Consider the following 13321-nt stretch of genomic DNA (forward strand, 5'->3'; position numbering starts at 1 on the left):
TATAAGCACATTATCATGATCACATCTAAAAATTTAATAGCAATTCATTAGTACAATCAACTACCTAGACAGTTTCAGATTTTCCCTTTTGTCTCTTACATTTCTTTCCCATTTTTATGAATCAGGATCCAAATGAGGTTCTTTCAGTACAGTCAGTTGATGTGACTCTTAAGACTTCTTTTAATCTATAGATTCCACCTCTCTCTCTCTCTCTCTCTCTCTCTTCCATTGTGCTTTGGTTTTTGAAGAAACTGAAGGCCCACAATTTTCTTTTGGAATTTTGTATAATAATGCCCTACTTACCTGGTTTTTAATCTGTTCATTAATATTAGCCATCTGGAAGAGTCATACCCCAAAGCAAAAGGGTTGACAAACCCTGGAAGTAAGGTAATACTCTGCTTGATGTCATAAAATAGCTGTCACAGAGTCTTATGTTTCAAGAGGGAAGTTGAACCACCCATTTTTTGTTAGTTGCAAATGACTGATTTAATATATACTATTTGATTAATATTTTCCCCCTAGCGACCTTCATTTCTTGTGTAGATTATCCAGAGAGTGGGAAGACAGTAGCAATTAGCAAATTGGAGGAATGCCTCACTGACAGTAATCAGGAGTGGTGTTGGGACCAGAGACTGTCACAAGAGGAAAGAGAAAAACCAGGTAGCTCTGTACTGCAGTCTTGGTCCATCCAGTGTGGCAGCAGTCACCTTATACTCTCAGCAGCCTCTGGGACTTTCCCCATGTTACAGCGCAGTTCAATAATTGTAGTTCATGATTGGTTCTGAGCCAAGTACTAAAGGCTGTATTTTGTTGAATATAAACTGTTTACTAAGATAGGGAAAATTATAGTAAACATTTATAGAAAGATTATAAAATAAATCTTTTAACTAAAATGTGTTGTTAATAATTAAAAGATTAAAGATATTATTAAAATAATTTTTTATATTAAGAATACCCTGATATGCCAGGTAACTGAAGTTATTGTAGTAGATAGTGTAGTGTATACACAGGGCACAGACTAAATACTAAATAAACTAAATACTAAATACTAAAATAATTCGTATGCTGTACTTAGTAAGAGACATTATGTTTTCTGCCCTTTAAAGTAAGTTTGATATGTGCTATTGATAATGCAGTTTTGTCACGCAAACGCTTTAGAGTCTGCACTTCTGTTTAGGGGATGGTAATAGCAGAGACAAAACGTCAGATGCATGAAACCCTGGAAATCAAAGAAGAAGAAATTGCCCAACTTCGTAGTCACATCAAGCAGATGACTAGCCAGGGAGAGGAATTACGGGAACAGAAAGAAAAATCTGAAAGAGCTGGTAAGAACTCAGGGGTTACTTGTTTTATGTTAGAAATAAAAAATCATGTAAAGTGCTTGACCAACCAACATTTAGAAAAGTTAGTTAAATATGGATAAAACTGTTTAACTGTAGAGACTCTTTATAAAGACACTGTGGACTGTTCCTCAGAAGAGGCAGGGGTTGGTAAACAATGCCCTATGGGTAAAATGCAGCCCATGCCTGGCCTGTTTATGTAGAGCCCTGCAAAGCCTGAAGTATTTATTATCTGACCCCTTACAGAAAATGTTTGCTGACCACTGCCTTAGACTATCAAAATTCAGGTTTACAACTTCGAAACTCCCCAAATAGGCACAGCATGGTACATATTAAATAACTGCTACCTTTTGGATGCTCTAGGATAATAAAAAGTATAAGATGTAGTCTGCTTTTTAAGAGAATGATGGAATAATTCAGTGTTATACATAACTGCATTATGTTTTGACCCAATAAATGCTAGACTGTAAAGTGTAGAGACCAGTATTCAGCAAGGTATGATACTGAATAATGCTCGGAAAGAAAGTAGAGATGCTAGAAAGAGGAGAGAGCAGGGTGAACTGGTGCCTTCAGGTTAGTGAGGATGTGAGTTGACTTGGGCCTCAGATAATGAATAGAATGGGCCTAAACAGAGAGATGGGGGCAGCACATATTTCAGATTTAAGATCATAAAACGGGCCCAGTGACCATAGGGGGTGTGTGTGTCAACTGGAAACCATTCTTGCTGAAGTGGGAAATGAAGTTGGATTGTGAAGGAACTGACTGTTAAAGTCTGTAAAAGTGAGTAGCTGAGTTTAGACTTTGGTAAACAAGGAAACCAGTAATAGGAAAGCATAACGTGATGGAAGCCAGTGTTGTATGTAGAAAAGAAATGAAGTGGAAAGTCAAACTTAAAAGCAAGGGTAGAAATCCAGGCTTTGGGAACTGAGAGCTTTGGCCACCTTGACTAGGTCTGGGGAGGAGAGGAAGAGTCAAATTTGCAGAATTTGGTATCCAGTTAACTTGGAGGGGCAGAAGAGAAGTAGGAGGCCAAGATGACGCCAGAGTTTTAAGGTTAGGAGGCCGAATGAATCAGGTCAAGTCAGAATAGGAAGTCTAAATGGGGACACTGAGGAATAGAGTGAAATGGTGAGTTTGCTTAGATTCTTTGAATTTGGGCCGATCATGAGGTTTCCAGATGGAATTGACCTGTAGGAATTTGGAAATAAAAAATCGGAACATCTTTTAGGAGTCGTTAGCCTAAGGTTGAAGCCTATGGTTCGATCTGTAGAAGAGGCTGATTTCTCTGAAAGATTGTTTTACTGGTAGTAGAAGTGGTGGTAGCCTTAGCGGCTGCTGCTGCTAATAATAGCCAGCACTTACTTTATGCAAGGCTCTGTCATGAATGCTTTGCTCGTATTCACTTGTGTATGTATTTGTATTTAATCCTCAAAATTTCTATGACTTGGGTATTACTGTTATCCTCATTTCACAAATAAGAAAGGAGACAAGAAAACCTAGGAACATAGAAGTTAAGTAACTTGCTTACATTCACCCACAGAGAGTAAATGTATAGTCAGGATTTGAATCCGGGCATTTTGAGTCCAGAGCCTATGCTCTTAACACAGAGATATTGAGTTTGGCAAAGAGACATAAATGAAAACAGAAAAAGTAACCTGAGAAGTCATAGGAATTGCGGATACTTACGCTTCTGGGGGAATATAGGAGGCATTTCCAAAAGTGGGGGAGGTAGGATGAAGATTTTTTAAAATGTCTTTTAATTTGCATGAGGATTTGATTCCCAGGATGCAGTTTCAGAAATGATTTTAGAAACCAGATTGTAAGGTTTAAGGAAAGGAGTGGGTCTGGATGAGAGAGGCAGTTGGTTGTGCTCGTAAATATCTCCTCATCTCCTTATAGTTGTTTTATTGACAAGTGGCTGGGAAATTTAGAAATTTGCTCCCCAAAAGCCTAAGATTTCCCTTCAGAGAGCATTAATGGGTAGAATCTCTCAGCTTATAATCTCTAAAGACTTTGCTGAAGCAGCTGGAGACTCGTGAGACGCTGTTAAACAGGTTTGCTTTCCGTGAGCAGAAAACCTAATGCAGAGTCTCAGCTTCTCACGTCAAGCCTTTTCATTTTTAGGACTGCTTTTGTTGACTCTTGTAGCCAGCTGAGAGAAAATAATGCTGGTCAGGGATTACATTTCCTTTTAAAATTGAAGTGCATCTTGTGAGGAGGTAGAAACCCATGAATAACAAGTAAAAAGGGGCACATGATGAAAAGGCAGACAAAATATACAGTTAATTCATATGTAGGATAAAAATTTCCCAGGCTGCTGTTCCAGTCAACTCTTTTGTAATACAGCCTTCCTTCTCTTTCTTCTCCAAAGCACAGATGTATTTTGTCTTTATTTATTTATTTTTACAATTGAGGTATAGTTGATGTACAATATTACATAAGTTTCAGGTGTACAACATAGTGATTCACAATTTTTAAAGGTTATACTCCATTTATAGTTATTACAAAACATTGGCTGTATTTCTTGTGCTGTACAATATATCTTTGTACCATATTTATTTTATGCATGGTAGATTGTACCTCTTATGTATTTTGTCTTTAAATGTGATTTTCATAAAACTATATTTTTGTAATATTTCATAGCCTATAAGTTGAGAAACTTATCTGTTAATAATACTGTCAAAATATTTAAAGTTAATAAATACTTAAAGAGAGAATTAAGATTTACAGTTATTTAATAGATATATTTATTTTAGAAAGTCTTTGGATAACACAGTTATGAGTGCTTTTATAGATATTTTCAAAATTATATTTGTAGTCATAGTTATTGAGGTTTATGATAGAAAGTTGTAACAGACTGATTCCATATTGAAGATGTTGCCCTTTAAATCTATAATGAAAGTTAGTTTTGTGCATCAGCTGAATTTCATCTAATGGCTTTAGTTGAGTCTGAACAGAATTGTTCTAATGTGATTCTTAGTTCAAATATAAAATGCATATGCCAATTGACAGAAAAGTCCCAATTTAGTACTAAAAGTAAGAAAAGGTCTTTGTAAAGGAAATAGAGTTTTCATAAATTTTTATAAACATCATTTGGCTCTTGGAGAATTCAATTGCTCTGTTAAATGTTTGTCTTTCTCTTTCTTAGATTTAAAATTCAAAGGCTATAAAACATAAGAGCTGGCCATGTGAAGGAAACACTAACATTAAAGTTTGTGGTTGTTAAGGTTTTTAGAAGTAAATGTGTCTACATAAAATAATTATCAAAGAATCTGAACTCTCCTGATGCATTTTTGATTGTAAAAAATTTAACTCATATATTTAGCAGTTCTTGACATGTGGATATTAGTAGACAAATGGCTACTTTTGGGGGTTCACTTATTCTGGAGATCAAAGTGTGGCTCAAATACATTCCTCACTACTTTTCTTAGAAAACAGTCTATTGCACTGCTTCTCATAGTTTTTCTAGACAAACTGTGATGCTTCTCATATGTTGGAGGACAAAGGAAATCTGAGTGTCTCTGATTTTAAAAAGAATAATACTATCATAAAATACCAAGACTATGGGAATATGGTAACATGCCTACTTGATGCTGTATCAGCTTGTAGTACTTATTCTGCTTTACAGTGGAACTGGTAGGCATGTTTTCTGAAGTACAATACTATAGCACTTTTGTTAAAATTATTTCAGTGAATAAAGAAAACCAAAAATAAATATATTTGTTACAAGCATTTTACTACAACTGTTGATAGTATTCCTTTCTAGGTGTTACTTAAAAACAGATGGTCATATCTTCAAGTAACCAGATTTTAAATTTGGAGAATTCTGGTGATTCAGCTTAAGTATGTGATGGTGGTTTTTTAGATACTAGGTATTATTACTAATTGTCTAGAATATTACCTCTTCAATGCAGCAGCCATGCAGAATGTTAATGCTGCTAAAGTTCACGCTAGGTCTTGGGTATTCTTTGTGTGCATGTGTGTGTATGTTCTACCTGGGATAGGAGGTAGAGTAGCTGGCTAATCGTTAATGTAGTATATTACCCAAAAATTGGAAAATAGAGAAAATGAAAGCACGTTGCTGTTGTTTCAATACACTTCCATTTAGTCTTTTCTCAATCCTTATTTTATACGATTGTAATCATAATTGTCCATATAATTTTGTATGCTCCTTTTTCTTTATTTAGCATTATATTAGGAGTAGTTTTACATGTTGCTAAAGTACTAAAATTTTAATGGCTTTGTCAGAATGCATGTACATCATTAACCATCTCCCTATTGATCAGCACCTAGATTATTTTCTACTTTCACTATTCTGAATAATACTGTAACAACTTTGTAATACAGCTTATTCCATTCTTGAATTTTTTCTCTGGATAAAGTCTTACCCATAGACTTTTAGTCTTTTTTGTTAATTACCTTTAAGAGATTTAAATATAGCCATTACAAAAAAGAACCCATATCATAGTATTAACACCCTGTCCTTAAAATGTTCTTGCCTACAACTGTGCAAAATGAATAAAATATTCTGCTCGGATTAGGAAAGTTTCCAGAGTGCACTGACTTTTGTAAATCCTGTTTCCCTTTCATGTACCCTGTCTTTGCTGAAGTTCTGTGTTTTATATGATTGTCTGCATTTTAAAATGTAGATTAACTCACAACATTCTTTGCTTTTTTATTGTCATGTTGTGTTTGTGCAGGAAATAAGTTTCTTTTTCATTTGTATAGTATAAACCTGATATACCAAAGACATTCAGTGGAACATTTATTTGAAGGACCCTTTAAAATAGAGTTTATTTTTAAATAATGTATAAGATTTATGCATATTTATATAACACACAAAAATCACCTGTGTATTTAAGTGCTTTGTTAGTTGTTGATAATTTATGTAACAGAGTTTTCTTGGAGTCTTAAGTCTCACAAAACATCTTACTTTTGTGCATCCACACATGCCAATAAGTGAATCATGGTGCCTTTCCCAAGCCTTGTATGAACAGGACTGGGGTAAGGGCTGTTTTTTCTTATCATGGGTACTTAGAATAAGCTTTACAAAGAAAATTCCATGTTTCTCAGGCAAAAGAGTGTGAATTAAAGTTGAATTTAAGTATGCGATGTTAGGTGAGTAGTATGTACACATTTTGGCACTGAATGAACACCTGATGGAAAATTTTATTATTTTAAATGGAATTAGATTTTAATTTAATATAGGTTTTTTATTTCACAGTCGTGTATTTGTAGGTGCTTGATACATTTCTACAATAGTAGCTGTACATACATACCTTTAGAAAGTCATTGTCAGCCTGCACTTATTTATGTCCCTGGCAATGTCAGTGTTACTGGGAAGCACCAACAACTAGAGGAACACATTTCTTTGCTACAGAATCATACTTTCCATTTAAGTAAATTTACTTAGCTTTAGCCTAATAATTTTCAAGATCATCCTGATGTTTTCAAAGTATTTGATAGTAAATTTGCATGGTTAATGTAAGGAGTGCATGAAATTTGGATAGATCTGTAAAAGTTTTAAAGGTCAAAGCATAGTTAATCCTTAGAGTGAATCCTGTTATGTATTTTGGGAAGTGGCTTGAAAAGTAGATTTCCATTGCACATGTGATATTTATTAAATTTCTGAAGGCCCCAACTTATAAGTATTGCAATATCTGGTTTATGCCACTAGGTGGTAGCATTATTTTATTTTCATTTATGTAAACTCCAGACCAGTGGTTTTCAAACTTTTTAATCCCAGGGATCTCCTTACACCCTTAAAGCTTACTGAGGTTTCCAAAGAGTATTTGTTTGTGTGGGTTATATGGATTGATATTTATTATATTAGAAATTAAAACTAAGAAATTTTTTAAAAGTTCAATTTAAAATAACAATTGTAAGCCTATTACATTTAAGTATTGAATACTTTTATGAAAATTACCCATATTTCCCAAAACACAATTTAGTGTGAAGAATGGCATTGTTTTACATTTTTGCTTACCTTATTGTTTGGCTTAATAGAAGATAGCTGTATTTTCATGCCTGTTTCTACATTCAATCTGTTGTGATATATTATCTTGGTTAAAATATATGAAGAACATCTGCCCTCATGCAGATGTGTATTTAGAAACAGGAGGACCTCATAGACCCTCAGAAAGGGTCTCATGACCCTAGGATTTGTGGACCACACTTTGAAAACTGCTGCTCTAGACTTTTGCTTTTATTCACAAAAGACACTTGATGATTGGATGGAAATTCTGATAAATCTTGGTGTTTTTTTTTCTGTTAATTTGCATTTCATTCATTTCATAGTACTAGCTGTGTTTTTTTGGTTTTATATCACATGAATTTTAGCAGCTTTTGTGCTGGGGTAAAGAAATAAGCACTGGCTTACTTATTCATTCTTGATGTTATTAATCAGCTTCTTAGTTAATCTAGAGGTGGCAGCCTTTCCACATTTCTGCCTCTTTGCTTCTTCCCTGCAGGGGGAGTAGAGTGGGTCTTGTTATTTTTACAGTAAAGTGTCCCCTGGGACAGTGCAACAAAACAGTAATGCGGGCTAGAATCTCAATTCCGGCATTTGTTATTTGTTATGATTGGTTAGGACATTGAGGATGAGGATGGGGAAAAACAGTGAAGTGGCAAAAGCAAATGCCACATTCTTCCTAGCTTAGCCTGAGGATTCGTTCTTTTATACACCTCCCCCCCCCACCCCACCCCGCCTGCCTTATTACTTCAACTGTCTTTTTGTGAAATATTTTCTTTATATCACCCAATGCCTAACATATGCTTGGCAGATGTCAAACATCTAATAAATATATGATGAATGAATGGTTGGATTATTGAGCTGTAGATTGCCAACCTTTCTCATGTAACTCATATAGTGAGCATTTGTCCATTTTCATAATTCCCATGGATGTGAGTAAACCTCATGTGAAGGGGAAAGTGATGAGCCAGCAATAAAAGGTCTGCCCTGTGTTTTTTCTTGACTGACAGAGGACCATTCTTAAGGTACATTCAATTTTTTCTAGACATATTTTCAAAGTTTTTTGGGTTTTTTTTTAAAGCAAAAATTGCCTGAGATACATTGAATTTTGCTTTGGAAGAACACAACGTGTTCTTGCAACATTTGGCGGCAGTTCGTGCTTAGCCTTCCTGTTGGTGTGTGCTGTGACCATGGTTTCTCTGTGCACTCTTGCATGTTGGCAGAAGACTTGTCAGCTGGGGCTGATGCACGCTTTCTTTCTCCCCACTCACTTACCCTGTGTTGCTAATTGGAAGACAAATTATGTAGACATTCAGAACATACTTCTTTAGTACTCCACATTAAAATCCTAGCATAGTTTCATTTTGGAAAGAGTGGGGAATTCACTTGAGAATATTATAGGCTAAGGACACCACTTTACCATGTCTGGTTGCAAGATTAGAAGGTGAGATGTTTCTGGTTAGTAAGTAAGCTCTCAGTATATCCTCCTTCAACATTGAAATGGGACTCGTTGGACGCAGACTTCCTGTAAGGAAGTGGCTTCATTTGTGGTAGAGTGTAGAGTGGGTTTGAAATAAGTTTTCTGTATGTGGATATAGAAATGTGTTTTATTGCCTCTTTAAAATTTTATTTTATTTTGGGAGGACTTAACATTTTCATAAAGCAAGATGGAGGTGGAAAGCAGTGAGTTTTTGTATGTCTGTCAGAGGTATAATAACATGCTGCATTTTGTTGAGAGTTAGAAGCCATCAGTAATTGATTGGTTCAGAAATTCTGGTTTAGTAAGGTATATTATTGCTCAGCTGAGCTTGATCAATGTCAGCATTCTTAGTTTTAAAAAATAATGCAAGGTAAGGATTGTTCCTTAAATCCTGTATATTTAAGTTGATTTATCATCTGAAGGAGAAGTTGGATGACTCAGTTCCTACATTTGAATGAGGACATCTCAAAGGTGTCTTTTTAGGTATAAAATTATATGGTTCTCTGACAAGGTGGCAGAAAGTAGGAAGAAAGGATTAAATTTAGATGAAAAGAACTTTGGAACCAGATCTGTCCTACCTTAATCATTATATGATGGATAATCAAGTGACTTAGGAAAGCTATTTTGGAGGATTAAACACTGAAATTAGAATATAATATAGGAGAATATACTAAAATTTATTGAGTGTGGTTAGAAAAGTTAACTATTAGAAAATTATATCCAAATAGGAACTTTGTGGCATAGATTTTTTTGTTGTTACTTGAGAAAGTGAGAGCACTACATCTATTTTTATACTATATTGGATTCTGGAATTTAAAGAAAACAATGAAAATTCACTTGGTATTGACTGTGTACAGTTTTGTTTTATTTTGCTTAATTGACAAAAGTTTTCCATTTAAAACTCTGTCTTGCTGGAAGAATATCAAAACTATCTTCAGGTTCTCTAGAGCCTGATTTAAGATATTTCTGTGAAGTGCTTAGAAGTGCTAATGTAAGTGCAATCTTACATGCCAAATATTAGCAGTAAGGAAAAGATTGTGATGACATCTAATAAGCATTTAAAAATATCATCCTTCCATTTTTCCATGTTTTTCTTTCCCAGATTTAAACCTTCAGCTCAAACTAAGCAGTAAGCACTCTGTTACAGAATTTCTTTCCCGTAATTGATCAGTTTACTCCACTCGTTTTTGAGAAACTAGGAAACTAATTTCTTATTCCTAGCAAGAGGTGCTTCTTAATGCTCGACACCAGAATTTATAGGAAAAGAATATCTAACTAAAACAAAGAGCATTTCCCTTTAAATACTTTATTTACCAACATATTTATGTCTAAGGATTATCATCTTGGTGTTTGCAGGCAAATATCAGTAAAGTTGGAGTAGGAATCTTTAAAAATAATTTCAGCTAATTAATATGCCTTTGAAATTTAGACCTTATTTGAGCTATAGTTTTATACTTTGTGCATATAAAATGAATAAATTGGGCCTCCCTGGTGGCGCAAGTGGTTGAGAGTCCGCCTGCCGATGCAGGGGATGCGGGTTCGTGCCCCGGTCTGGGAGGATCCCATGTGCCGCGGAGCGGCTGGGCCCGTGAGCCATGGCCGCTGAGCCTGCGCGTCCGGAGCCTGCGCGTCCGGAGCCTGTGCTCCGCAGCGGGGGAGGCCACAACAGTGAGAGGCCCGCATGCCGCAAAAAAAAAAAAAAAAAAAAAAAAAAAAAAAAAAATGAATAAATTGGGTAGATTTTTTTAATATCAAAAACATGGTTGCCAGAGAAGTGTTTTTGGTTTTTTTGTTTTTTTTTTAATATAGTGAGCAAAGTAAGTTGTGTTTCCTGGTTGTTACCAGAATTCAGCCTTTCTCTTGCCTTTTTCTATACCTACTACAGTTCATCATTAAGAAAGTGCTTTAGAATACGTGTTTGCTTCAGGTATGCAATTCCTTTGCACAAACCACTGTCTGTTAAGTCAAATTGTGGTTAATAAAGGGGCTTTTAAATGAGATATCATAGGTTGAAGTTCCACATTTCTTATACCACTGGGAGTGAAAATACTACACATGTCAATGAACTGTCACCTCTGCGTATATGTTTCTTAAAAGGATTAAAACCCATCTTGAAAATTGATGTTTTATTTATAGTTCGTCTCTTTGGTAAAGTGAAGTCTGGTGTCTTCTGGTCTGTGAGAACTAAAGGAAATAGTCTAGGATGATAATAGCCATAGGATTTTCACAGGCTACTATTCTGTCAGTAGAGAGGGAAAGAAGGGGAGAGAGAGGGAAAGTGTATGTTTGCACACATATGCAGTGCACACATACAAACACATATATACACACACATGCACATACACACAAATATACATAAACACCCACCCATATATTTTTGGTGTCAAGTTACCCAGCTCTTGCACCCATCATATCTGATTTTGTTTGATACTGGATGAGCTGTCCTTAAAGATCTTACTACTCTAGCCTAGATGATTGTTTTTTAAGGGCCTGAATTCTTACTTATTTCACCCAAGAACTCCCTGCTGGTAGTGCCTTTTTATACACGTTGAATCAGGTAAAAATTTCTTTCTAGTTAACTACACTAATTCAAAACTTACACAAGTAGTACGTTTCATATCAAAATACATTGTTTAAATATGTGATTCAGACAGTAAATATTAAAAAAACCCTGCTGTTATCATATGGTTAAGAGGTTTTTAAAAATAAGATTAGTCAAAGAATAATTTTTTCATTCTTGAAAATGTCCTAGTGAGTATATAATAGTATTACCTAGTTATAGATAATAATTAGATAATTATTAGATAATTGATAATAATTAGATAAGAACTCTATCACAAACAAAAAAGCAATTGGAATTATATACTACAGAAGTAGGTACAAGTCTTCATTTCTTGGAATTTGTTATCCATAAGGACACTTGTGGGGAGAGTGGGCAATCTTCAGTAATTTAATATTTTTTCTAATATTTTTTCTAACTTCTGAGCTTAAGTTCATATAAGCAATCTTAATATCTGAATCCAGAACTCAGTGACAAATTGCTTTCAGTGACTGGACATTTCTGTGGCTTTTAACTACTCAAATATCTCTTGGCTTAAAACAGTGATGAGTTTTTTAACCTCTTCTGCTACTGCTGCTCTTAGTTCCCATAAATTGAATGTAAAACACTTTAGCTCAATGATAGTATTTCTTGAGATACTTGTTTTCTGCTGTTTTCATTATAGCTTTTGAGGAACTTGAAAAAGCCTTGAGTACAGCCCAAAAAACAGAAGAAGCACGGAGAAAAATGAAAGCAGAAATGGAGGAGCAAATAAAAGCCATTGAAAAAACAAGTGAGGAGGAGCGTAACAGACTTCAACAAGAATTAGGCCACGTGAAACAGGAGGTTGTTCATGTAATGAAAGTAAGAATAATTCTGGATTGAAATGGGCTACTGCAGTGTTGAGACTTAAGTCTTAACGCTTTTCCTACATCTTTGATAGTAAAGAAGAGTTAATTTGTATTTTGTTTGAGACCTTGATCATTTCGTGATGTTTAGGATATAGGAAAAAAGCACTTTGATAGAGAAATGAATGTGTACCTTTTTGGCTATACTTCCCAGAGATAGTCTCTGCATATAATTTCTTATGTTTTCTAATCCTCTCTTTAATTAATTAACTAAGTTATTTGTTTGGCTACATTGGGTCTTACTTGCAGCACATGGGATCTTCATTGTGGTGTGCGGGATCTTCCGTCGTGGTGTGCAGACTTCTCTCTAGTTGTGGTGCACGAGCGCACAGGCTCAGTAGTGGCGGCACGTGGGCTTAGTTGCCCCGCGGCATGTGGGATCTTAGTTCCCTGTCCAGGGATCAAACCCACGTCCCCTGCATTGGAAGGCGGATTCTTAACCACTGGACCACCGGGGGAGTCTATTTTTTTTAAACACAAAAGATGGCATGTTGATCTGTATTTTGCTTTTCCACTTAATAATCTGTCTTGGAGGTTGTTCTTTATTATTGAGTTGATAATGATGCCCCATTTGTTTTAAAGACTGCTCAGGACTTCACTGTATGAATAGCTCATAATTTAATCAGTCTTCTGCTGATGGATATTTAGGCTTTCAGTTTTTACTGTTGGAAATTGTGAATATCCTTATTGTATTTGCTCACATCTGTGTTTCTTTAGAATAGATTCCTAGAAGGGGAATCTAGGAAAAAAGTACGTGTATTTATAATTATTGGATAGTTGCTACAAGCTCAATGGAGGACAGTTTATACTAATGAGCAATGTATTAGAATATGTTCCCCCCTCACAAAGATGGTATTACCTGAATTTTTTTTATCTTTCCAAGCTAAGTTAAAATAATGACATCATTGTAGTTTTTTTTTTAATTAATTAATTTATTTGTTTATTTATTTTTGGCTGCATTGGGTCTTCATTGCTGTGCGTGGGCTTCTCTCTAGTTGTGTCGAGCAGGGGCTACTCTTCATTGCGGTGCGCGTGGGCTTCTCACTGCAGTGTGGCTTCTCTTGTTGTGGAGCATGGGCTCTA

The 13321-nt window shown here is 35.3% G+C and overlaps 1 protein-coding gene across 4 annotated transcripts in view; it reads left to right on the plus strand.

Annotated features, from left to right (window-relative positions):
* GOLGA4 (golgin A4) overlaps window positions 1-13321 on the plus strand; it is a 111696-nt gene that overhangs the window by 57428 nt on the left and 40947 nt on the right. For all 4 annotated transcript variants that reach the window (XM_060109167.1, XM_060109168.1, XM_060109169.1 and 1 more), the window contains 2 exons: window positions 1178-1325; window positions 12016-12194. In XM_060109167.1, the coding sequence (XP_059965150.1) occupies window positions 1178-1325; window positions 12016-12194 (327 nt within the window). The remainder of the gene's footprint in view (window positions 1-1177; window positions 1326-12015; window positions 12195-13321) is intronic.

This window comes from Mesoplodon densirostris, chromosome 10 (assembly GCF_025265405.1).
Source record: "Mesoplodon densirostris isolate mMesDen1 chromosome 10, mMesDen1 primary haplotype, whole genome shotgun sequence".
NCBI classification, from domain to species: domain Eukaryota; kingdom Metazoa; phylum Chordata; class Mammalia; order Artiodactyla; family Ziphiidae; genus Mesoplodon; species Mesoplodon densirostris.